The sequence below is a fragment of the Alternaria ethzedia genome, assembly GCF_023757985.1.
Source record: "Alternaria ethzedia strain BMP 0044 chromosome Unknown scaffold_46, whole genome shotgun sequence".
In the NCBI taxonomy this organism is placed as follows: domain Eukaryota; kingdom Fungi; phylum Ascomycota; class Dothideomycetes; order Pleosporales; family Pleosporaceae; genus Alternaria; species Alternaria ethzedia.
The window spans coordinates 1-24,196 of record NW_026056239.1 but is presented as its reverse complement, the minus strand read 5'-3'; the positions used below and the strand labels follow the sequence as shown (position 1 = coordinate 24,196).

General features: G+C 51.3%; 5 protein-coding genes across 5 annotated transcripts; 3 read left to right on the top strand and 2 right to left on the bottom strand.

Moving 5' to 3' along the window:
* Positions 1 to 570: 570 nt before the first annotated feature.
* J4E87_010310 (uncharacterized protein) lies at positions 571 to 1,771 on the bottom strand (the record flags this gene model as incomplete). Its single annotated transcript, XM_049381884.1, has 2 exons — positions 571 to 1,676; positions 1,732 to 1,771. 2 exons carry the CDS (start codon positions 1,769 to 1,771, stop codon positions 571 to 573), a joined length of 1,146 nt encoding a protein of 381 aa, XP_049228348.1.
* Positions 1,772 to 5,799: 4,028 nt separating this feature from the next.
* J4E87_010309 (uncharacterized protein) lies at positions 5,800 to 6,558 on the top strand (the record flags this gene model as incomplete). Its single annotated transcript, XM_049381883.1, has 1 exon — positions 5,800 to 6,558. One exon carries the CDS (start codon positions 5,800 to 5,802, stop codon positions 6,556 to 6,558), a length of 759 nt encoding a protein of 252 aa, XP_049228347.1.
* Positions 6,559 to 6,982: 424 nt separating this feature from the next.
* J4E87_010308 (uncharacterized protein) lies at positions 6,983 to 7,909 on the bottom strand (the record flags this gene model as incomplete). Its single annotated transcript, XM_049381882.1, has 1 exon — positions 6,983 to 7,909. One exon carries the CDS (start codon positions 7,907 to 7,909, stop codon positions 6,983 to 6,985), a length of 927 nt encoding a protein of 308 aa, XP_049228346.1.
* A 9,728-nt stretch (positions 7,910 to 17,637) lies between these two features.
* On the top strand, positions 17,638 to 19,014 carry J4E87_010307 (uncharacterized protein; the record flags this gene model as incomplete). The annotated part of the gene is made up of 2 exons (XM_049381881.1): positions 17,638 to 18,093; positions 18,496 to 19,014. The coding sequence occupies 2 exons, from the start codon at positions 17,638 to 17,640 to the stop codon at positions 19,012 to 19,014; spliced, it is 975 nt and encodes a 324-aa protein (XP_049228345.1).
* Positions 19,015 to 20,542: 1,528 nt separating this feature from the next.
* J4E87_010306 (uncharacterized protein) lies at positions 20,543 to 21,697 on the top strand (the record flags this gene model as incomplete). Its single annotated transcript, XM_049381880.1, has 1 exon — positions 20,543 to 21,697. The coding sequence occupies one exon, from the start codon at positions 20,543 to 20,545 to the stop codon at positions 21,695 to 21,697; it is 1,155 nt and encodes a 384-aa protein (XP_049228344.1).
* Positions 21,698 to 24,196: the final 2,499 nt, after the last annotated feature.

The window sequence follows — 24,196 nt, the reverse complement described above, 5'->3', positions numbered from 1 at the left end:
CGACTCAATCTGTCCAATCGGAGCTCGTGGAGATTTCTAGCGCGGCCCTAACTGTATTCAGCCCACCACCCACTGCTCGAACATCACACGGCTCGCAGGCTACGTGAGTGACATGTCTGCACCTCTCCGGCAAAGGTACATCCACGCGCGCCTCATCTGATCTGCCTAGCAGCTAATGCATCGCTGCAAAGCCCTCGCGTTGGTCTTTGCTTCACGTTCCAGCCTCCCGAGGTCTCTTAGCCGGCCTTGTGGACTTGACGCCAGCAGTAAGGGGCACTGGCTCCATTTTGTCGACGGTACCTAGGTATTGATCCGCACGGAGACATATGACAGACAAGTCACCTGCTGCGACATGGTGAGTAATGCAACGGGATAACACCAGAAACCGACATGCATGTCATGCAAGTCTTGTGGCATGTGAGATGGCCACAGTGAGAAGAGATTGTACCATGTATTAGACTACCGATGACTACCTTCGCCGCGTTCTCATTAGATCCACCAGTTCACACGAACGTTCAGCATTATACAAAGTTTCCACCGATACGACAGTCTGCCCCAACATACGAAACGTTACTCCTTCTTAGCCTTCTTCATCACCGGTCCTTGGTTGGCATAGCCCACACGAGGACGACTGTCACGATCCGAACCCCCTGATGCTGATGCCGTCTCCTTCGCTGGCGCGGACGATGTAGCTGTTGTGCTTTTTACTTCCTCTGCCAGCTCCTCGCGCCATCCCTGGAGAAAACCCCGAAGGTTCGCCTCGCCGCTGTTGACCTCGTTGACGTGAACGTTCGGAAGCATTACGTCCGGTACGGTCGCTGTAGTGGCTGCCCTGCCTGCGACGACATTGGAGCCACTTCCAGCAGCCTCTGGGTAACGACTTGGGTCGAGGAGTGTTCCTGGCCCCCTCAGAGGCGACTCTGCAGCTCCTTCCTCATCGTCCGCTTCCTTGTCTGGTTCTTCCACCATCTCATCTAGCGCCTGGAGTAACAGACCATCGACCTCTTTCTGACCGTCTGTGTTGTTATCTCCTACTACTTCCTTGGTGCCTTCTCCCATGACATCTCGCCGGGGTTTCTCTTCACCAGTATCGCCCATCTCATCTTTTCCTCCTCCAGCCCCCTCTTCTTTGGCCACTGTCCTGACATCTTCTTTGCTCGTACCAACAACTTCATCCTTGTCATCAGTGTCATCCCCTTCCATGGTCTCTTTGCCTATCGCCTCATCGAAGCTCTGATCTCCCTCCTCTTCGTCATCTTGTCTCTTCCTCTTTACACCTAGATCACCACCAGTTTCGACGGTGTCGATTGGGTCGTCTTCGCCAAGATCAATGTTGAGATCATCTTCCGGCAACACAAAGGTCTGGTGGGGTGCTGGGGTTTTGACAAGAAAGGTGGTATGATCCCAGGCCGTTGCCGAGGTGCTCGGCGCCTCCGGTACGTCGGGTTGAGCCAGCGGCTCTGGGAATTTGAACTCCGTCAGCGGGTCCGCCATTGGGTAGAGAAGTGACCCAGATAAATCCAAATATCCGCCTTTGGCCGTGGAACCGTTGAGAGGCAGCAGTTGTAGGCCCGTTGGGAGATCGGAAGACGTCGTGACTGGTGGTATGGGGTGTGATGCGGTAGTAGGAGGGGCGGGTTGCGGGCTCGGGCTCGGTGTCAGTGGTTTGTAGCGCCCTGTGGACAGGTCAGCATGAGCAGTATTATTGACAATTGCTGATCCGATACTTACTTCCATTTCTTCTACCCTGTGTGGGTGTCTCGTCCGCCATAGTCAGGCGTGTGTTGAAGGTTGACTGGGCGGCGTTGGATTCCAAGGTGTGGTCCGCCGGATTGCAAAGAGAGGGAAAGTGTCAAGGTCTTTGCACGCGCAGCTGAGGGAAATTCTCTGTTTATGTGTCGTGCGCAGTGCGCGTCACTTCGTATGCAGGTAGCCATGCAGCAAACGCTCACCGCGACGCGTCGAGAGAGAGCGCAAGTCGACATGTCATCTTCACTCTCACTTTCACTTTCACCTTCATTGCGTCGGCATCCACGCTCTATACAGCAAAGCAAATCTTGTGGAGAGCATTACTCGGAAGCATTCACAAATCTGCAGTCGCTTCTTCCTCTGCGTGCTATCAATGCGGTGAGTGGAGAAGCACGAGTAGTGACCAAGTTGGGGTTAGCGTAAGATCGGTACCCGCTAGCGCGCGGGAAGGGGAGAGATTCACGTGGGTGTCTCTGGAACATGAGAAGTTAGCTCATGTGCTGCATTGACGACGTGATTGAGGGGAGGTTTTCGTTCGGCTTCGTGATGAAGCTTCCCTGGTTCGGCTGAAGTGGACGTAGTCCAGTGTGCGCCAGTGCGCCCCAACAGGTTGCAGAAACTGTCAAGCCGATCGGGATGCGGGTATGTCTGCACAACAAATTCCTCAACACAGCGCATCATGATATAGTGGCTCCTCCTGAAAGCTGCAACTGCGATCTCGGATTGAGGTCGCCTTCTAATGGTTCAACGCATGAGTGGTCTCATGGAGGCGCGTGAGTGGTACCTGAGAGCATCAGAAAGAACGAATCAGGCCCAACGTAAGCATAATAATAACGGCAGCTCGCCTGGTAGGGATTGCAGAGATACTGAGTTCCTGCAGTATGCAGTACCTGATGATAGTCGGTCCGGAATGTGATGCAGCTGAAAGCAACGACGTCTGGAAGGAGGAAGCGAAGCACATCTGCTACCACCGATGTCGCCACTACTGTGTGTAAATCGTGGAGCCACCCCAAGCTTGCGTGGACGTCGCACGATCGCAGGTAACGGGCGAAGACCTCCGTATAAATATGACAGTGACGTTGCATACTGTCTCCTGCATCTAGCATCTTCGCGATCGGTGTTTGGCAGCCCTTTCGTGGTGACGAGAACAAAGGGATTTCCTCGGAAGGATTGTCATGGACGGTTAGGCAGATGTGGATAAGTTCGCGAACGAAGATGTAAACAGCGGCCACTCGGGTGGTGGTCGCAGCGCTCCACTCGTTGACCAGCTCATGACAGTTGAGGCCGCTCATGTTGCCATCATATGCATGTTCAGGCGTTTCGACTTCTGTCAAACCACCTTATCTCGGCTAGGGCATGAAGGAGTGCAGGGCGTGGCTGCGTGATGAGCGTGAAGAGCATAGAATGGTGTCAGAGGGAGGAAAGAGGAAAGCAAGGGGAGCAAACAGAAGCAGATTAAAGCACACAGGGAAGATACGAAAGGGTGGAAATGAAGACAAAGAAAAGCCAGAGAGCAAGGGAAGAGCAAGAAGAGGTAAGTTACAGTGTCTGGCGTTCAGTGCACAACGAAAGTGCGCACGCTGGACAGGCCGCTCGAGAAGAAACAGCCGATCTCAAGATGCTGTTTTTCTGGTTTCGTTTGAAGCGATGTACAGCTGCTGTGAGTTCTGGTGCACTATCGCACTATCCGGCGGGTCCGTTCCAAGCACCAGCAGCATGGCGAAGTATCTACACGGGACATGTCGTATCACATCAAATTTGTCCAGGAACACCCCTCCTTGCTTACCATTGCAACCTAGATCTTCCCAAACATGGCAAGATACACTGTACCTTTGGCGATGCCGTACTGACAAACGCCTGCACTATTCCGCCACCAGGATTCAGGATTATGCCTATGCATTGCGATATTGCCCGGAGTCGCAAAGGCGCGATGCCCGATCATGTATGTGCCAAAGTGACTTTGTCCGGTGGTTGACGGCTCTTCCGCTCGGTTCTTCAGAGCCCAGATCTAAATCGCTTCGTGGCCAGTCTTTGTTGTTCTTCAACCACGTTGTTCGTATCCCGGTTACGACTCCCTCTTGCTTCCTCCACCAGTGCTTCTTAATATGCTCTGGGTATCATTGGACCAGACCCTGTCGAGTCGTATACGTTGTGGATGCGAGTGAATGCTATGTGACGCGTTGTGTAGGGAGGCCGATAGCGGGATAGTTTCGTGGGGGTGAGGCTCTGCACCGTAACTGTAGTTAGCGGAATGTATACAAATCTTCCATCCTGTTCGTACGAAGCTCACATTGACTTCCATCGTTAGATCCGATGGGGCGTCAAAGCTTGTAGGTCGCAGGCCCGACTGCCGAAGCGCGATCCCTGTGGTGAGCACATGTGCTAGGCGCGGGGCGAGGCGCGAATGCGCATGCATTGTTACCACGCGCGAAAAAATTGCAGTGGTAGCATCGTCAACACATCGTGTTTGGTGGGTGAGCGCTGCGTAAGCCCTGCCCGGGTAAGTTGTTCAGCGCGGCCACAAGCTCGACGGGGGACCTGCCCTCGTGATCTTTTGTGGGGTGCATGACGCTATGCCTGTCATGGACTAGACCACGAGGCAGTCAGCGCCCCACTGGGCACCGAAAGTTAGAAGAAAGCGCCTAACTAAGTCAACAATGCGAAGCTCAAAGAAATGGTCAAAGCCAGGCATATTCGCACGACGTTGACCATTTGATGGAATTGGGTGATGTTGCGACACCCCAGCAGGAATCTTCTCTCCTCAGCCGAGTTGGCCCCGTCGCTTCTTGTGCCAAGCGCAGCATCGTCGTCGAACATATAGCGTTGGCTTTTACTGGTCAGGCTTTCTAGGGCTTCTTTATGAAGTCTTCACCATCTCGACAAGCCTGGCCTTGTCGTTGGAAGTTGGGCACTCGGACAGCCAGCGGAGGACAACGTACGACTGCGTGGTGTGCTGCTATATGACGACTCTGGAGTGATGCGATCTTGTTCAATACGTCATTCAGTGAACACACCTCGAAGCATACTGCATAGTGAAGGTTAGCTGTCTGACATCGTCGCACCAGAGGCGTGCGCATCATGTCGATCGGCTTCGCGTCTAGTCGACCTCGGAGGCAAGTCGCGTTAGCATCGCAGCCGTCAAGTCAGACGAGGCGTGCGTCGGTTAGCTCATGCAGAGGATTGATGTCCAGGTGGGGGCTGGATGAAGTGGGAGGACTCGCGCTGACTCCAGGTCTCGAGTAGAGCATCTTGCAGTCTGCGTAATTTGGCTTTGATGATAACGGCAGTGGTGGGCACGGGCTGAGTTTTCTTGTGAAGTCCGAGTTGCGTGGCACCGACAGGCCGTTACGTAATCACTCCGCCACCACGTAAGCAGCCGCCTATGGCTGCCAGTGACCAACACCATCATCGACCATCACACTTCTCGCATCACAAGCACGTCTTTCGTTGGTACTCACTTGCAATGGCTTAGCCCCGATATCCCTTACACTCTTCTGTCTTGACAGGATCGCAGACCAGAGCAGGTTATTCCTCAGCCGTTGTCATGAGCATTCCTCGAAATGCCAGTGATCATTCGATTATCATGAGGTTGCACTTGATGCACTATTCTCCAGTCAAAACGATTCTGCAGTCAAAACAATGCACATATTCAGGGTTGTGGAGCCGTATCAATGGATTAGCAATCTTGGCGGGACTGACGCGGTCATGCAATTTAGCTGTGCAGCTTAGAACCCAATTCCGTCAAGCCGAATCGAAGCGACACAGTGCGCTTAGCGGCTTTGATAACCTCGATGTTTGAAGAGCAATTGGTATAGGTGGGTACTTCAATACAATGCCGATGAGGTCGTTCTCACTCGCCTTTCTAGCCCCCTCCTTTACCAACAATGATTCACACTATCCATAGTTTCGAATTCATTATGCGAGCGTCCTGTGTCATAATGTACACAACGATTGCATTGGACCAGGTATAGCATTGACGTTTTCTTCCTCTCTCGTTCTCTCGACAACGAGTTGTCGACCACGAGATCCACACGACACACGCAACATACAATGGACACAGCAAGTTGCCCACTCGAGAACGGCTCCATAGAAATCGAACACCCCACTGACCGCGTTGCCGCTCTGGAAAAGCTAATCTTAGAGCTTCAGACCACCATTGCGTCTCTGACAACTGAGGTCCAGACACTCCAGGCCGAGAATCGCCGTCAGCACAAGTTGACAATAGACGCAAAACAATGGTGCTGCCAGACCTACGGTCAGTGGATGGATGCTTTGAAGGAGCTCACTGGCATTGAATCCGAAGCTAAGAAAGACAAGTCTGTGCTCCGAGAGAAGATATTAGAGCTTAAGGCCAAAAATGCTTATCTCACGAATGAGATCCAGACACTTCAGGCCGAGGATCGCCCTCAGACCGAGTTGAAAATAGACGGAGCACAATGGTGCTGCCGGACCTACGATGAGTGGATAGAATCCTTGAAGGATCTCGATGCCGTGGAACCTGAAGCCGAGGAAGACGAGTCGGTGCTCCAAGAGAAGATATCCGAGCTTGAAGCCAAAAATGCTTCTCTCGCGAGTGAAATCCAGACACTCCAGGGTAGTCTTCGCGATATTTGCGGACAGAACTCTTTGTGCACACAAGTTGCAAAGGAACTCGACGATCAGGTTATGCAGCTTGCACGCGCAGAAACCGAAGCTCAGCAAGAATTGTCGGCGCTTCGACTCAAGATATCCGAACTCGAGCAAGTCATCTCAAAGCACGACAAAGACAGCACTCCATCCGCGGAGCAGGAAGAAAGTGTTAAGGAGTAAGCAGATGGAACAAAAGCCTGTCGTGAAGTCGGGGCAAATCCACAAGATTTAGGACGCATCCACAGTCACACTGATGGCAAATATGGAATGCTTGATTTCGCCTTGACACGATCTATATTCCAGCGTAAGGGTCTCATGATTGGATGCTACTCTCTTTATGTGTTGATCTTCGGCAACTCTGGTGTTTGAACAGATCGGGCATTTGTATAAATGCTCCTACTACAATAGTCTAGTGAATACATGCAAGACACAGCTTATGCCAAGGAAATAACTGTGATACATATGGAGATCCTCCCGCTGACACCCAATAGATGATACCATTACGCACCTTCGCGTCCTGGCCGCTCTTGACAACGTGTCTGAGCAGCATGACAACCAAGGATGCTTGGCTGCAACAGTACCACCATCATGACCCGCTGCGCCATCAACGGTTCATGACGACAGCAGTCACAGGTTTCGTAGTGATAGTATTCTTCTTTCCTTGAAGCACGGGTTTCTTCCCCACTTGCAGATCATCCTCCTGTTGCGCACCCGATCGCCTTCCCTCTTCATGCCCGGTAACATCAGCCTGCATCATCTGCTCCCGATGCAATGCGACTGCATCTCGAACTTTCGCATCAAACTCCTCAGACGCGAAATAGCCTTCACACCTTGCTGCAGTTGCATATTCGCAGGATGGTGGCTGCCAGGAGATGAGCTGCAACCTGAGCATGTCCAGGTCCTGAATGTCACGTCTCTGCATGTCACACACAGTCAATAGCAGTATATTGACAGCGAGGAGGATGGCGATGCTGATGCGAACATATTGCCATGACAAAACCGAGAACATGATCGTGAAGAAGATGCCGAATGTGCGCCATAGGTTGACGTAGGAGTCGAGAAAAGCGTAGATGTTGTCAAGCATGTTGGGAAGCTCGGCGACGAGACACGAGGCATGATCTGATCCAATACTGAGTGGACGAAGAGGAAGACAGAGCAGCACGTTGTATAGGTCGTAGGAGATGTTTGGAACGCTGGAGACGGACTTCCAGACCGCGCGTAATCCGTGTTCAAGGGGAGGTGGATCGAACAGTGCGGCGAGGGCGATGGGTAAGAAGAGCAGGAGGTATTTGAATCGCCGGAAGTACGAAGAGGGCGTAGTTGCATCGTGGTTGATCCCGTCTGAGCTTGCAGCTACGTGGCTGACTTTCTGCAACTCAATGGGGTTCTCTTTGTCCATCGATTCGCGCGGGGACGTCTCGCCGGAACGCACAGACCTTCCAGTGAGGCCTCCGGTCGTTGCAACCACTTCTTCATCGGATTTGGTCGGCTTAGTCGTGTCATGTTCCGTAGTGTCGAACTTCAGTGGCATGGCAGGGTTGTAGAGGCGTGGCTGCGGCGTGCCGGATGTTGGTGAGATAATTCGTATAGTTGAGGCTTTTGACACTGGGTAGTATGGACGTGAGTGAGATCCGTGAAACTAGCGAATCCAAGGCACATACCTTGCGCCTGACCATCGATCGGAGTGCCATGACCAAGCTTGCGTACACTTGGGCAAGATGGGCTACTAATCTCATCACATGCTATACGGCTTGACTCGATAGTGTTCTAGGAAGAGAGTTGATTAGACAGCATGAGAAGCTGTCGCAAGTATACTGACCTTGGCTGGTCGTGGAGTTTCAAATGATGACATCGTAGAGAGGGTAATGCGACAACACGAGATGCGTGAGCTTTGACAAGAGACGGAAGAACAAAAGTGGATGATTAGTTGTAATGCGATGAGGAGAAAACCCAGGATACAATCTTAACGTGGTTGGTGGGAGGAAGCCAGCGCAGTATGGAGGAAGCGGGGGCTTATGTACCGTGTTGTTCAGAGGCCGGACTTGGCCATTTGTTCTGATTGTTGACTTGGGCGATAAGAAATGAACATGAGACAGCTCGGAAGCCATTCGCCGCTTGATGTGACGGCCTGGTTTGGCTGAGACAATGAGCGGACTTTAGTTGACCTGGAAAGCTACGCTCGAAAGTCGTGACGATGAACAGCATGTGTGACATGCGTGATCAGCCGTCCCTGATGCATGTTGCGACATGTAGGCTGAGTAAGACAGCCACATCCTCACCCTTCACGGATCGTTACTGGGCCTGACAAACTTTTGCCTACGCCATGATGAAGTGAATCACGACACGAAGCGTACGCCAGCGAAACCCACGTCGTGGTTTCTGAGACCGCGCAAGCCAGTGTGCGCCATCCTCTGCACTGAAGAGGTGCCCACGTACGCTTGGTCTACCTTAATGCACCCAGACCATGCACGCGGCTGGGTCCATGTGGTAGGCAAGGCCTGGGGAAGCGCTCACTGGCATTCCATAGCGGAGAGTATATAGACCGCCGGCTCTTGAGCTGTGAGCAATGAGGTTATGCTGTTGGAGGACATGGGCGGACGTCGTGGCGTTCTGGGTCGCTATCGCGCATGCTCCGGTACTGCACCGCTCAGTGCCACCGGCCTCTTTGTTCGTGCTCATCGTTGTGCAGGAATCGCTCGATCGAGTGTGGCTTCTTCCGAATGCCAGAGGACGGTACGTGCGTGTTCGCGCTGGTGGCCATGACGATGCGCCCGGGTGTCTGGAGTTAGGCGGCGGACAAGGCGAGGCGGATGGACGGGTTGTGGTCGGATTGCGATCTGTCTAGGTAGCCATGCTGGGCGATGACGACACGGCGGTGGACAGATGCATACAGAAACCAGGTGAATCTCGCGACGCAGCAAAAACAGTGCCTCTACATGGCCACGTTGCTGCGAGCAGTGAAAGTGGAAGAGGAAGGCTCGGCGCGTCGGCTACAACAGCTAGCGGCAGGATGAGAAGTGCCCAGGTGGGTTCGGGCTCGGAGTGCACTAGCGTCCCCTTCGCGTCGAGTCTGCCCATCGACTCCATCATTATCATCCCTGGCCGAGACTTCGATACACATGTCTACTGCGAACATTCTCCTCCGCTTTCACTGTCAAGTCTGCTCGAGCACGACCTAGCCCGCATGGCCAAATCTTCCACCTCGAAGCCCTTGGAAGCCGCGCATCATCTTCGACCCTGCCACGACATGCATCGCCGCACCCCCATGTATGCTCCAGCACGTGGGAAATGCACCAATAGGTTTATAGTGTGTTCATCTACAGTCCATGCGGCATGCGCGCAAAAAGAACGATCTTGGGATGTACATGTGAATCATCCCTATCTAGCCGCGATTATGTCCCCGCTCTGTATCAGGCTGCGTACCATCACCTCCTCTCAAGGTGACCCTTCGCAATTGCATGCGCTGATTAGGGCTTGACAGTTCTGAAACTGTACCTGGCCAAATCCCAATAGCTGACACCAGTCTAGAGAACAGCGGCAAGTCTTGTTCAATTGAGACAAGTCCACGGATTGGAGTTGTACGATCGAATTGCCTTGCCCGGGCACTGCTTGCATGAATATAGATAACTTGGAGGAAGAAGTGAGAAAGCGGCCCTGGTGATGGGCTAGCCGAACAAGCGGCACGCTAAAGTATATCATCGTAGGTGAGTCCATATGTCCTTGATCAAAGATTCGCCATTGCTGTCGCTTCTAAAATTCGCGAATCATCTTTCTGCTCGGGGAAGTTGACCAGGAGTTGTGCTGGCACCGCGGTGACGCTCAAACATACAGGAAGGATCGTGATTTCGAGGGGACCGGAAGCGAGATGTGACTGTTAGGTACTGCATCATCGCTGGAAGATCTGATGCGGCATCTCGTAGTCGAAGATTGATGAAGGTGAGAAGACATCTACGCGGCGATGCGCTCATTGACAGGATTGTCGAACCCGTGCACGGTTGACTCGCGGGGAACCAATGGCAGCTGCGATAGGGCCGCGGGGGTGGTCATGCAGATTCCGGCCGAGATAACTCTGTCCGTGCCGAAGCGACTGAGCTCCAGCCACGCCATCTTCCAGCTCTGCGGGGCGGCTGCGACTTTCTCTCTCTGGCGTGTATAGGCAGAGGCGACGCCAACTATGTGTAGTGTGCATTAGTACTACTCGCACATCCATCGATACTGGCTCTTTGGCGTGAAAGATCCTGTTATGGATGTCGACGGCTGTTGTTTTGGGCCCGTAGCACCAGCTCCGGATGTTGTAATACATTTCGTAGGACTAGACGGTGATGACGAAAATTGCGAGGGATCCGTAAAACGTAGCACAATACGTTCGGATAAAGTATTGCAGTGAGCCAGTCAAGAGACTCTTGAGCACGACATATGAAATGGATCTCCCAAGTTGTCAAAAAATCTGTCTGCCCATGAGTTCATGTGTCCACTACTTGAGGACTACGGCAAGCTTCGGGTGCATGGTTGATGGCCGTGGGTAAACGCGCTTTGCGGAGATTGTGTTGAGATCTGTCGCAACGCGGAAGATACGTAAATGGCGGTGACGAAGAGTTTGGAATGTGGAATGTGGATGTTCAGATGGGGAGTGGTCGAGATAGGAAGCCAACTGGTGGCTGGACGTTCTTTTATTTCTGGGTTTGTAGCTTCCATGCATTGTCGCGTGATGACTTTCACGTTGTCATCGCGCCTGCCAGTGACGTGTTATTGGCATCGCCAAGTATATCACAGAAGGAGAAGTGCGATGCCTACGACCACATTGCGCGCTCTGATTGAAGTCCGGTTGCAAGCCATCGCCTGGCTTTTGGATGCTATCGCGCGATGAATACCGGTCCGCTGTGAGGTGAGTGTTTTCCCTAGCACGCAATGCGCGAGCACCGTGTCTGTCGCATATTCAGCCAGTCTTCTGCATCGCAATGGTTTGGTTTTACTTCGTCGTATAGTGACCTATTGCAGGCATCGACACTCTCTCCCGGAATTCAACGCTGGACCGGCCACGGCGGTGATGGTAGTGGCGTACAGGCGCAGGTGGGCTAGTGGGGGATGATGGTCGCGGTTTTTGCGGTCTTGCCAGATCCGTGGGTGACAAGTCGGAGTTCTGTTGAAGTACATATCATGTCGGTAGAAGGCGTATCCGGTTCAGTGGCTAGCGACCGAAACTTTTAGGTAGTCCATCGATAAACACATACTTTGCGGCGCGTGGGACATGTGTAGTTGGGGTTCCGTTCAGCAGTAGCTGATAATCGTCCTGGTAAAAGCATACGCATGGCATGCCCAACGACTCGCACCTTCCACATCTGCCGCCTATAACCTGCAGGCAATTGACGTTGACATTTCTGCAATTGTTACCCTAAAGTCTAGTAGAACTCGTAATGATATGAAAACTTACAGCGTCATAGTAAACGTTATTCTCATAACAAGCACCTATATGCATACGGAGGTGTTTGATGTTGTTATACACAAATCCAATGCACTTTGTGTACCTGCATAGTAGCCATCTCGTGCCCGTGCGATCTTGTGCTGTGTTGCGATTTTGTACTAGGACAATAGTTCGCAAGAAACTTCTCTTCTGCGTCTCTCGAACTGGATCTCTGGTTGACATCGTCTTCGCTGTGGCTGGATTTGTGCACATCGGCCTCTACTGTTGCTCGCGAAGTGTTGGTGTTGGTGTTGGTGTTGGTGTTGGGAGACATGCTTGGGATGATATCTGGCATGTAGAGTTGAGTGAGTTTGAGTGAGTGAGTTTGAATTGAACTTGAAGTGCTATCGATTGTCACGATCTTGTCGTCCTTCAGATTGGAAGCTGGGGTTGATGACATGATGGCATGGCCGCTCCTTCCTTCCTTCTTCAGGATCAGTGCTACGGCCCCGGGGAGCTCTCTGGTGGCCGTCCGGCTGCGCTGCAACCTACATCGACTGCCAACGTCTTCTCGACACTGCACGTCCGCATTTCGCTACGTTGTTAACGCTCTGCGCGGCATGCGGCCGCTTCTCAGGCCATAGCCGCATGTGCTCTCGCAATGTGAACGGTTCCCCCATGTTTCTGCCCGGGGAAGGTTTCGTGTTCCCGAGGTCGAGATCATGATGCGCTACTCTCCGTTCCATCTAGCGTCTTGGCGCGGACATCCAACGTCGTGGCGCGGGGCACCGTGTGCACGACAATATTGCTCATCAACACAAGTATAGAGTGTGCTTTTGACTCACACTGCGGTCCAGCCCAATCATCAACACCAATCCTTGCGCCGATAGCGACCTTGTGATTACGATGCAGTAAGCACAGCGTAGTTGTCGCGCATCATCAGGGTCTGATCCTCTTGCACGTGGGGGTCTCTTCCCTGCGTCTCGAGCTGCGATGGTGAAATTTGCACTACCTGAGAAACGTACCCGGGCAGAACCAACGCAGAACAACATTACTAGATGTCGTTCTCAAGGAAGGTCAGTAGGCCAAATGTAAAGAGTCAAACTCCAGATATTCTCATTGCAACTATAACCCAAATTGCCCTTGCTGCTTGTCCATTCTCTTGTGTACGCCGACCCATCCTGGTCGTCCGCAATCGACATGCATAAGACGCTGCTCAAGGGGCTCATGCGCCGTCATCGCATGTGAGTTGGACGAAATCCCCACACATCGCCATTCTAAAAACCAAAGCCGCTATCAAATCAAAAGTCGGATGTCATACGCAAATGTGTGCTGGCCGCGCGGGTCGTGAGCCCAAACCCGCGCGACGTGTTCCCGCAATGGTACGTTGTGATTACCGCTCGAAGACGCTCGAAAATAAACCGTGGAAGATATAGATGCGCAAATTCTGTATTGGAAAGCCAGTAAGATGGTGTTTGAAGCCATGTAGCTGTCACGCAGGTCGTGGGCGGTTCGAAACCACACGTGTACAGGAGCAGCGACCGGCGCAAGCACGAATGTCGATGCTTCGCCCAAGAGCTGACACCTTGTGAGGAGGACGAAAGTGCCGAGTATGAACACGTGGTCTTGTTACTCAGTGAGTCTTGAAGCAGATAGTACAGTATGTTCCGGGTCCGAAATCTGCTATTTGCCGTGCTTTACGAGCAGCGCACACCTCGCAGCGATACCTGCCTGTCGACGGTCAACATGCCGTAGGAAAAGAAAGGGCTATCGGGTGCTTACTACAGCAGGACGTAGGAGTCAGCGCGTTCAGGTTCGCAATGCTCTCGTGACAAACGGCGCACTTTGTGACGGGTCGTCTCTGAGCCTCTTGCTGCTCCGTGTCACAGCTGTAAGCGTCCGCGTGTCCTACGCGCCTCGTCCTTCCCTCCCAGATGGTCTTGGCCTTGGCGGAAACGACACCGGCGGGGCGCCATTCGTTCATGAACGAGACGTCGTGACCTCGCTTGGCCAAAGTCTGGACAAGGTACCTGTTACCATGGGTGGAGCAACTGATGTCTTCTCCGATAATGCGCATGATGGTCGATTGCGCGCGACAGACTGGATACGCAGACGGCGGTGGTCGCTCTTATCGGCCTGAAGATGTGAATTTGGTGTGTTTTGAGGTGGATGGTGTAGATGGTTCGGTATCTTCGTGTGAGGATAAACTTGAAAGTAGAAGAGGTGGTGCTATTTTAGGACACCCCGGGCCGTTTCAATCTATCGTGAGAGAAGGCCATGAGATCAAATAGAGGTGAAGGAGAGAACCGAGGACATGGCAGTTCTCGGTGAAGCTGGAACAGTGAAAACGTCCTCCGGAGTCGTCCTTGCTAATTCGCGTTGCGGTGCCTTGTCCAGATGTGCAACGTCGATGTTGTGCCTTCTCGTATTGCGTTCTACGAAGTCCATGGCTTCTGATTGCGAATCGGCAAGGCTGATCCCTTCATCGAAGAGTCTCGACTCTGGCGTCGGTTTGTACACGTCTGGCATAGTAGGCAAGGCTTCTGTATCCATCACCGGGATTGCTGGTTTCACTTACGGATCCTCTCCGCCACCATGAGCAGACTGGCAGAAAAGTGAAGGCATAGCCTCATCGGTGCGATTGCGAAAGTATGGCGATCCAGGCTACGTCATAGGCCGTGAGTAATCGGGAACGCAACACCACATTGACCGAGCCGCTAAATCACACGCGGAGCTCTCAATGTTAGACGGCCCACGCACACTGTACGTCGCGCTCATTGCGGGGTACGCTAATGCAGGCACTCCCGAGGTCGCGCTCTTTGGGTCCTCCGCGACGACACCACCAACATCAGATCACGACGCATCACCACCAACGTCACCCTCCACATCTTCTGCAGCAATCGCGCTGCTCGTCTTGTCCGGCTTGCGCGATGAACCATCAGACGCGACGATCATCGGCTAGCCCTTCCACCACGCACGTCACGACCACCATTCCATCAACTACGGGCGACGGCAGCCGCTGATCAACGCGTCGCAGGCGCCATATCTCGTCCGAAGTGGACATGCTTGTACAAACCGGGACATGCACCACGCTTCGCTATTAGTGAACGACGCGGCCAGCTCGCTTGGGTCCGACACGCCGTCGCGTCTGCCGTTATGGGCCGAAGTGGGAGCCACTTCAATGGTTTGTATGCCTCCGGAAGGGACGCTTCAGACCTGGGCGGGCAACGACGCGCTCCGGCAGCTTGAATCACCCCACCCCGGCGCTTCGCAAGACACAACGCTACTTCCTCTTTAGTCTCATAGCACACAGGCTTATTCCCCTTGATGTCCCTAGCGTCATTCACGTCCTAGTCAGAGGGCGCGTCGCTCCGAAGACCCCAAGCATGCCCACCAGCGCACGGCATGTCCTAGAGTCCACGCTACCCCTCGCGAAAGACCACGCCACTTCGCGTCATTGACAACATCGAGAACACCCGACGGTGCACATTCGTGTCTGCAACGAGATGGACAAGGCTCAGACACACGGTCGCTCTCGTAGCCCGTCAGACATCCGCTGCTACGGCATGGTGGTCCACTGCGATAACTTCGGGTCGCCCGACCACTCTTTCCGGTATACTGGCCTTCATCCATCGCAACATGGAGTTGATGACGCCCAGTTGGCCACGAGCCTTTGGCGTGGAGCTACTCGATCGGTCGCTCAGCTACAGGTCTTGACTAAAACCTCACGGTAGCGGATGACTGTGTACCCAGAACGCGGCCTGATGTACACTGACTCGACCACTCTCACCGAGCCATTCACAACGAGTCCCAATGAACCAGGCGAACACGCACAATGTCGGCGGCTTGAAGGCTTTCCGGCGCATCGCCCCCACCAACGGAGCAGCCTTCATTGTTGCTATCGCTCTTCACGCGCCCAGGGTCGAAGCACATCATGGAACAGGGCAGCATTGCTAGCGGACATTACCGGTGAGGAGGCATGGATCTGACGCTGTTGCTCTGCCCGACTGGCCAGCCACAAGGGTGTCGGGGCTACTGTGTACTCCTGCAAACAGTCCGACGACACATGCGACAGCTCAAGCTCAAACTCGCGACCGTATCAGCAGCATGTGTCGGTCGCGGCCATGTACATAACACCGCCCTCCTTTCCGCACATCCCCGGGACGCCGACTCGCGCACGAAACACATTCGCCGCCGCCAGCCCAACGGGGGAACACGGGAACATGGAGAGGGAGGAGCCCGGGGCCATACCTTTTACGCGTCTGGACCCTGCCATTGCGTGGACGCGATCAAGGGGGACTGTCACAGGTGAAGCAACCAAACACCGGTCTCGCGATTAACGCATAGCCAGCACCTGTGCCGCAGCAATCATAGTGTTGGATTCTGAAAGACACGAATGACCTGCATCCGAGTCTCGAGAGTGAGCGACTCCTTCAGCAACACGGTCGCCCTGGACATTGCAGCTCGATAGGTGCGCGAGAACATCGCTAGAGGCATCGAGCGGCCCGGCGTACGTCTCACCACGAAGGCTCTCGAATGGGATGCTGACCTCTCCAGCCTTGAGCACCACTCCGTCTCCAGCACCACTTCGCGATTCCCCCGTCCCATCGCTTCACCATTCAACGCACGTCTCCATATCGCCCACACTCCAGACACATCATGAGCGAGTCGCGCCGTGGTGACTATCTGGTCACAACCTCCACTGGCATGAGCAGCAGGAAGGCCTTGCCGAGACTCCATCGGCCCCGGTCCGAGTGGACCCCATCCCAGCTCTTGAATACGGTTGTCGCACTGCAACGGCCCCGTGTCCAGGCGCGTCGTTCCAGCCCGTTAGCGGTCACAAATGACAGCAGGGCTATGAGGATACCCTGGAAAGTCTTTCCGAAGTACTAGCAAGCACTGGCTAGCGGAACGCGATCTCGCTTTCTCTTGTGAGTCTATGCGTGGAACCAAGTGCGACATGTCACTCCGCCACTCGCCTCGACCAATCTCACCGATCCGCGAACAATGGGCACGAGCCTGCTTGGACCCAAACTTCTACGGCAACACCAGATCGTGTGTTCCACTTCACACCGGATCCGGCGGTAGCTAGGTGGATTACATCATCATGACTCGAGCAGCGCCAGGCTTTGTAGCCGATAACGCGGCAGAAGGCCTTCGTAGAGCTCTAGCGACCGAGCGTCGTGGTTCTCTTCGCGCAAAGGCTAGCTAGCAACATGGTGGTGGAACGGGCCATTTTCTCTCTGGGGTAGCCGACAGCTTATTGCACCATGATCGGGCTCATCCCTCCACATCCACAGCTTGTCGTCGCATGGCGGCAGCTCAGGCTCATTGCGACAGTGGCGGCCCCATTATATGGCGCGATGATAACACAAGTCCAGCCGAACGTTGAAGGATCTAGGAGCTCACCTGTTGCCTCTTGCAACTGGAATCTGTAATGCTACGGGCTCGAAGCCGTCAAGTGCATGGATCCGCGCCGTGCCACAATCTTTTGCAGCTGGCGCAGCTGCAAGAACAGCCCTAGAGCTCTCGAACGCGCTGAACCCTCCCATCCTCTTCTACATACATCTCACTACTCTTCATTTCTCTCCTTTGCGTCGCTGTAGTTTTCTCCGTGACTGTGTGAACTGGCTTCTGATTAATCTCACTTGCCTCCAAGTGGCTTCCTGAGGCTCACACATTACATTCGCTGCCCGTCAACCGGGGTTAGCCCTAGAGGGCCTCGCGGGCGCGCTAGCCCACCGACAAGGCGCGACGCTGTTGCCTAGCACCGGAACTAGGAGTGCTGCCATTCCCAAGCCACCGACTACACAATCTGCGATTGCGAGCTGAACCTTGAATCCGCGACACTCTCCGCCATGCGCGTGACAAGGTCCATGGCGAGCAGCGAGCAGCTGTTACCCTCCTCTGCATCCAAGCGGCCCCTCGATCAACCCTCCTCACACACCCCGACGCTACCGGTGCCACACCTCTTGCCCAAACCGAGATACCATGAGATTTACGACTTCATCCAGCGACTTCGCGATGGCAAAGAATTGGTCAAGTACAAGGATCATGAGTTCGCCGTCGTAGTTCGACGTCGAGACTGGCCTTCACTGGAGAATGAGCTGTTCGAACCAGGAGTGGAGAGCGAGAACCTGAACCGGCACACTGCTGGTTGGGCAGGCGACAAAGTCTACTACAACTACGATGACCGCACAAGATCTCTTACCATCAAAATGCGCGGTTACGCGCTCTACTGTTCGGTCACAGGAGACCTTAGGTCCCGGCTGTGTGGGAATTTGGCCAGTGTGAAGAAAGACGTGGAATTGGGTGTAAGCATACTTGATCCAGATCATAGAACGCTTACATGCTCGATCATCGATGATATCGAGTTTGTCGGCCGGTACCAAACATATGTTCGCCCTCAGTCCCTTCGCACGCCTTGCATCGCTTTCAACTACGCACACAAGAATCTTCCAGGATTCGTCATTGAGATTTCGCATGGTCACATGGATCTCAGACGAGCAGCGCATGATTATATAGCTCGCAGGAAGGGTAAGTGACATCGCCTGTAAACTACGTGTGGGATATACACTGACATCAAACACCGAGTTGCAGGCAATACCAAGACATTCGTCGGGATTGAGTTTGAACATCGTACGCCTGAGCAACAACGCGTGTTGCGCGAACAGCCTCACTGGGCCACCTAACAAGTGTTTCGTTTCCGTGTCAAGGACAAGAAACTGGCGGTTATAGACGCCGGCACTCGTGTCAAGTTCCGAGATGCTAATGGTGTCATCTCGCCAAACGCCAAAATCCCGTTCTCTGTAGCCGACTTTGTAGCCGATTCTGCGCAGCCAGATACGATCGATCTTAATGCTCTACAGCTGGACTTTACGCATCAAGAGCTTCACGACATCTTCTCATACGCAGAAAAGTTTTCACGCATCGTAGACGAGTATAGCGACAAGATGCGTTCTGAAAGGAGGCAGGAGTATCAATACGCGGAACTGAGCGATGCGGATAGTGATTCCAACACTTCTGATTCTAAGGATGTCGGCACCGATGGGAACAACAAGGACCAGGGCGATTCTGATATCCTCAGCCATGTCGATGAGAATCTCAGCGAGCATGGCAGCCCCAGCGCCACGATTGCCACTTCACCGGCCCCTGCACGTGGCTCACCCCCTCTCAAGAAGCGGAGGCGCGATGGTCATGGCAACATACAGATTGGCGAGATCAGAAAGAGCTGAAGGGTGGTTGGACCCTCTGGGTCGGGCGTACAGCCTCTCGCGCGTGGGTCATAATCACGCTTATAACCCTACTGGCTCGTCATCAAGGCGGTCTGGTACACGCTTCTTTCTGTTACACGATACCCAGAGTTCGACTTAAGCTCAAAAGGCGCGACTCGCGGATCATGAGTGACCTGATACCATGACGGGATTGTCACGGAAGTTTAACTTTCATATGATATCGCGGTGTCCACATACGATGGGTGAATTCCACAACGCAGTCCATGACGTGCGCATCCAGTGATTACCTCTTTCTCATCCCTTCCATTATTTAAACGGCGGATTCAGTCATCGTGTATCTCGTGTGTGTTGCGGGAGTCATTGCGACATTGACTTCTACGAACAAGTCTCCTCTTCAACGATAAATTGCTCATGACATGTAGATGTGAGCCTGCCACGATCTTTGCCCCGTTACCAAGATCTGAAGGCTGAGCTGTCACATGCTTATCGGTAACGGCAGTGGAGACAATGTTGATCAACGCCATCATGATGTTTACGCTCTACTCATAGACAAGTTTCTATAATTGGTGACAAAGAAGTAGATGCATAGACTGAAGGACATCTTGAGCTGGAGGGAGAAATGCCGACAGAGAGCCTACGTTCCAGGAGAGTACTGGAGCAACGACAAAAACCTGAATCGAGTTCTGCGCTTGCACGACAGAAGACGCGATAGTATCACAAGAGTGGCTCGATGGAAGGCGACGCTAATCGGGTGAAGGAGCTGATTGGATCAAAGAGTCATGACGCCACGAAGTCACGAATGCTTCACTGATAGGGACTGAGAAGGTACTAGAATCTTAGTCATCGCCATCAGCGGTTGGTGAGCTCTCCAGTGCGCGTACAAAAGCGACTGCACATAGGCCAGCATCATACACGACAGATGTTACACGACATGTATCGAGGACCCTGTGTCGCGGTCGGCGACAGCGTGTCGACACGCAAACCGTAGATATCTCCTCCGTGCCTCCATATGAACAGAGTCGACTTTGCCTTGCTAGCATACTTGAAGCGTAAAAAAGAAAGGGGTTTGCTGCATTAAGCAGCACTAGGACGTGGTGGTTGGCTTTGAACAAACAGTCCTGCGACGGGATGAAGAGCTTACCGCGCGCCCCATCGTTACTTGCGCATCCAGCCGACGTCGTTTGAGAGCGCTGTCCGGAACGAGAGCACACCTGTCAAGCCAGACGCCCCGCTTTCCAAGCGTCACGAACTCTCTCCAGATGTCTGATGAGCTGCCCAGACTCTGCTTCACCTACAGGCTTTGCACCCATCCTGCCACGACTCCCGTGATTTGCACAAAGATGGGGCATGACATGGTCGTGCTCATATCGTGGTCGTAATGAGGGCATACCGTGCGTCGCAGTGCTTGAAGCGGAGGTATCATGTAGTCTTTGTCGGGTGCGGCAATCGAGAGCTGGCTGCGGGGATACGGACGGGCATGTAGGGATACTCGTGTTGGCATAAAAGCACGCAGCGGCGTGTGATGTGAATGCGGGCAAAGCGGCGGGTTGTATGTGACAGCAATCGCGCAAACTGTAAGGGAAAGCAGCTACATGGAGCATCCGTCGGCGAAGACGAGACCGAACACAACACGTGTTCCTGCGATCCCAACGACACACCTCTACCTGAGCGAAGGTTTGCCGAGTCCAGCGTCCCAGAGTCCATCTCTTATGACCGCCAGTTTCTCCAAGGTGTGCTCCGACAACTACTGTGCGGCCCTTACACCGATCGCGAAGGCGAGAATCTCGCTCATTGGAAGACTGGGATCGATATGCTGCGAGCAGTATTTCCAGCTCTACAAAGCTTTTCACCAGATCAGCCACATGACATCGGCGAGAAGCCGGCTTCCCTAGATAGCGCCTCGAACCTCTCTCGCAACCATTGGGTTTCCACCTCTGCTCAGGAACTCGGTACTTTCCTCAAACAAGGTCGTGCTCTGAACGCGCATACACCGACTTTGCGGATCTCCAATACCTTTGAACGTTTCCAAGATGCTGAAGCAGCTTTCCTTCGCTTCGCACAGCACCGCGAAGTCGGTTTGATGTACCAGAATTGGGAGATTATTGGCGGTAGTACCTCAGAGATGACCGCTCAAGACTTTTGCAAGCGATACGAAGTTCGCATGTCAAAGGAGAGGCGCGCGACCTCCGACGAGTTTAGAAACCTTTTGAGCATCTCCGGAGCAGCTCTGGAGCACGTCGTACCAGGGCCAGACTGTCTTCGGAACCTTGGATACAGCTTGCTCAATGATCTCAAGGTTCAGGTTCATCTCGACGAACAATCTCAGTTTGGACCAGCCGGAGGCAAAGAGACAAAGACGCGAACAATCGACTGCGAGGCCTGCCTTCAGTTCGTGTTGTATGGAGAGCGGTTTTCATTCTCTGGGTGGCACCTGGATGTACTAAATGGAACGTGGCTGACAACCATCACCGGCTTCCGTGCCTGGTTCATATATACTGGACCATGGACCGAAAAAGAACAGAAGGAACTAGAAACCTCGGGGGCACAGTGGAGACCAGCTGCTGAACATGTTGAAATTATTCTTCTCCGCCCCGGCGACACACTCATCATGAGACCTAGTCATCCGGTAGTACACTGCGTCCTTACATTGGACGACTCTATTGCACGAGGAGGCATAATCTAGTCAGCAGCCGACATTGGCAGAACTATCAAGAACATCAATTACATTATCCAGTCGCTAATGGCTACAAATAAAGACATACCTTGGCAATTCTGCAATTACCTAGATGCGTTGTATTATCATGTTTAGGATGGGGCACCGACAGATACGAGCGCGGAATACGCACGTCGATTACAACATCCGGTGTACTCTTCTAGCGACCTGGAAAGCATCGCAAACCTCATCAAGCAGCTAAAGGACAGCAAAGTCTTATCTTGCGCTTGTGCAAAGACATGTAAAATCCCGTCGCAGAAAGACTTTGACCGTTGGGAGAAGCTTGTGAAGCAGGGCAATGACGAGAAACGGAAAGAGGATCGGAACAGATTCTGTCCGTGCTGGTGTTCTGGAGAACGTGTTCATGCTCGGGGCTGCAATAGGTGGTGTCATGCAAAGAAGAAGCTTGCTTGCATGGTGTGACGGAATGCATTCGGATCAGTGCGCGAATGCTCGTAGATAAAGATGCTCAAACCACTAGACTCATCGGGTAAAACATACGACCGCTCGTTGTGAAGGTGCTTCGTTGCCGGCCTAGTGCCTGTCAGAACCTTGGAACGCTTCCACGTCACGATATTCGCCATTCGACCGTTGGCGCCACTGGGCTCGTCGCCTGCAACTTCCCCGTCCGTTCGCACCTGTCTCTGCCTCACGCGTAACCATATAGAAGGTGATAGAATCTTCGTCTCCCGAGATATTAGTGTAGTGTAGAAGCTCATCTTCACTCTCATCGCCAAGGTCGATGTTTCGCGGATCAAAAGTACTAACGTAGACCAGTAGTACAGACTAATCAGCCTCATATCTTTCGAAACAACGTACTAGTTGCGGACGAGCGTTTCCCTGCCCCCGATCTTCCTAACCCACCATTGTCTGCTACTCTCTACATCGGCAAGGCCTAAATCTCGATAGACCGCCGTTGCGATGTTGCGCAGGTCGGCGTCGACGCTTAGCGGTTGCATCAGCGCCGAAGCCTGCTAACCACAGCAGAATGCAGGCTATCTAACTAAGGGCGCGCTAAAACATAGCATACTAAGGTATTTATACGCAGTTAATGCGCACGCTAAAGTAGTGCCTTAGTAAATTAATTATAAATTATTCTTAAAATAATCTTACTTAAATAATAATAATATAACTTTACTAAACTTTTCTACTAAACTACGCTACTTATAATAGCCTACTAAATTTAGAGTGTTCTCTAAAAAAATATATAAACTATTTTTAAATTAATTTATAAATAATTCTAATAAATTTAGCCTACTTATAAGTAATTTCTCTAGCTTAACTAATATCTATTTAGGTGTCTACCTTTTACTACTAATATATAGAATAAGCTAATTATCTATATAGGTTAGCTATACTACTATATTAGAATCTAAGGTAGAATTCTTTATAGAGTATAAACTATTTCTAGATTATTTCTTAATTATTTTTAATATTTCTTTTAGTAAAAGTACACTAGTTACACTACGCTTAAAAACTACTTATACTAAGCTTACTAGCTAAGAATAGCGTTTACTAAGTAAGTTAGAAATTCTACTAATACTCTAATCTAAGCTAAGATAAGTAAGTTTATTTAAATTACTTCTTAATTAATTTAATCTAAGTTTCTATATTTAGACTATAGCTACCTATAATACTATTACTAACTCTTTTACTATTTTCTCTACTAACTCTTCTACCTCTTCTACTAACCTAGTCTAAGTAGAATCTAATAATAAGTCTAAGTTAGATTATTTATTAAGTAATTTAGACTATAAGTTAGATTAATTAGTAAATAATTTAGACTATAATAATTTTAAGAACTTTACTACTATACTAGATAATAAAAAAGAAAAAAAAGAGTAGAAAAACTAAGAATACTTTCTCTAAAATATTATCTAAGTTAATAATTTAGAGAGAGAATAAGTAAATTATTTTTTAAATGTTTCTAAATTATTTTTAACTTTTATAGCTTAACTTTACTACTATAACTAATATAGTTAGAGACTATTATAATAATTAAGCTAAAGATAACCTTCTCTACTAGGCGTATAATATTAATAGTCTAGATATAAACTTTATTTATAGTAAGTTTTATTTAGATTATTTCTAGAATAATTTAGAATTATTTCTAATAGATTTAGACTATATCTTTTTCTAGAATAAAGAGAATAAGTGTAAATCTTACTAGTTCTTCTTAGACTTTTCTTCTAAGCGTGCACTTACTCTCTCTAAAAGTAGTAGTTCTAGTAAGTAGTTAGATACTATTTCTAAGTAAATTATTTCTAGAATAGTTTAGAATTAATTTAGTATAAAAAGATATATATTAGAAATAAAATAAATAAATATTGTATAACTCTTTCTCTACTATATACTTTATAAATAAGTACTATTATTATATTATTAATAAGAATAATATACTATATCTTACTTAGTAGAATATACTAAGTAAAATATAGTTAATTATAAAGTATTTTTTATTTAAGTTTA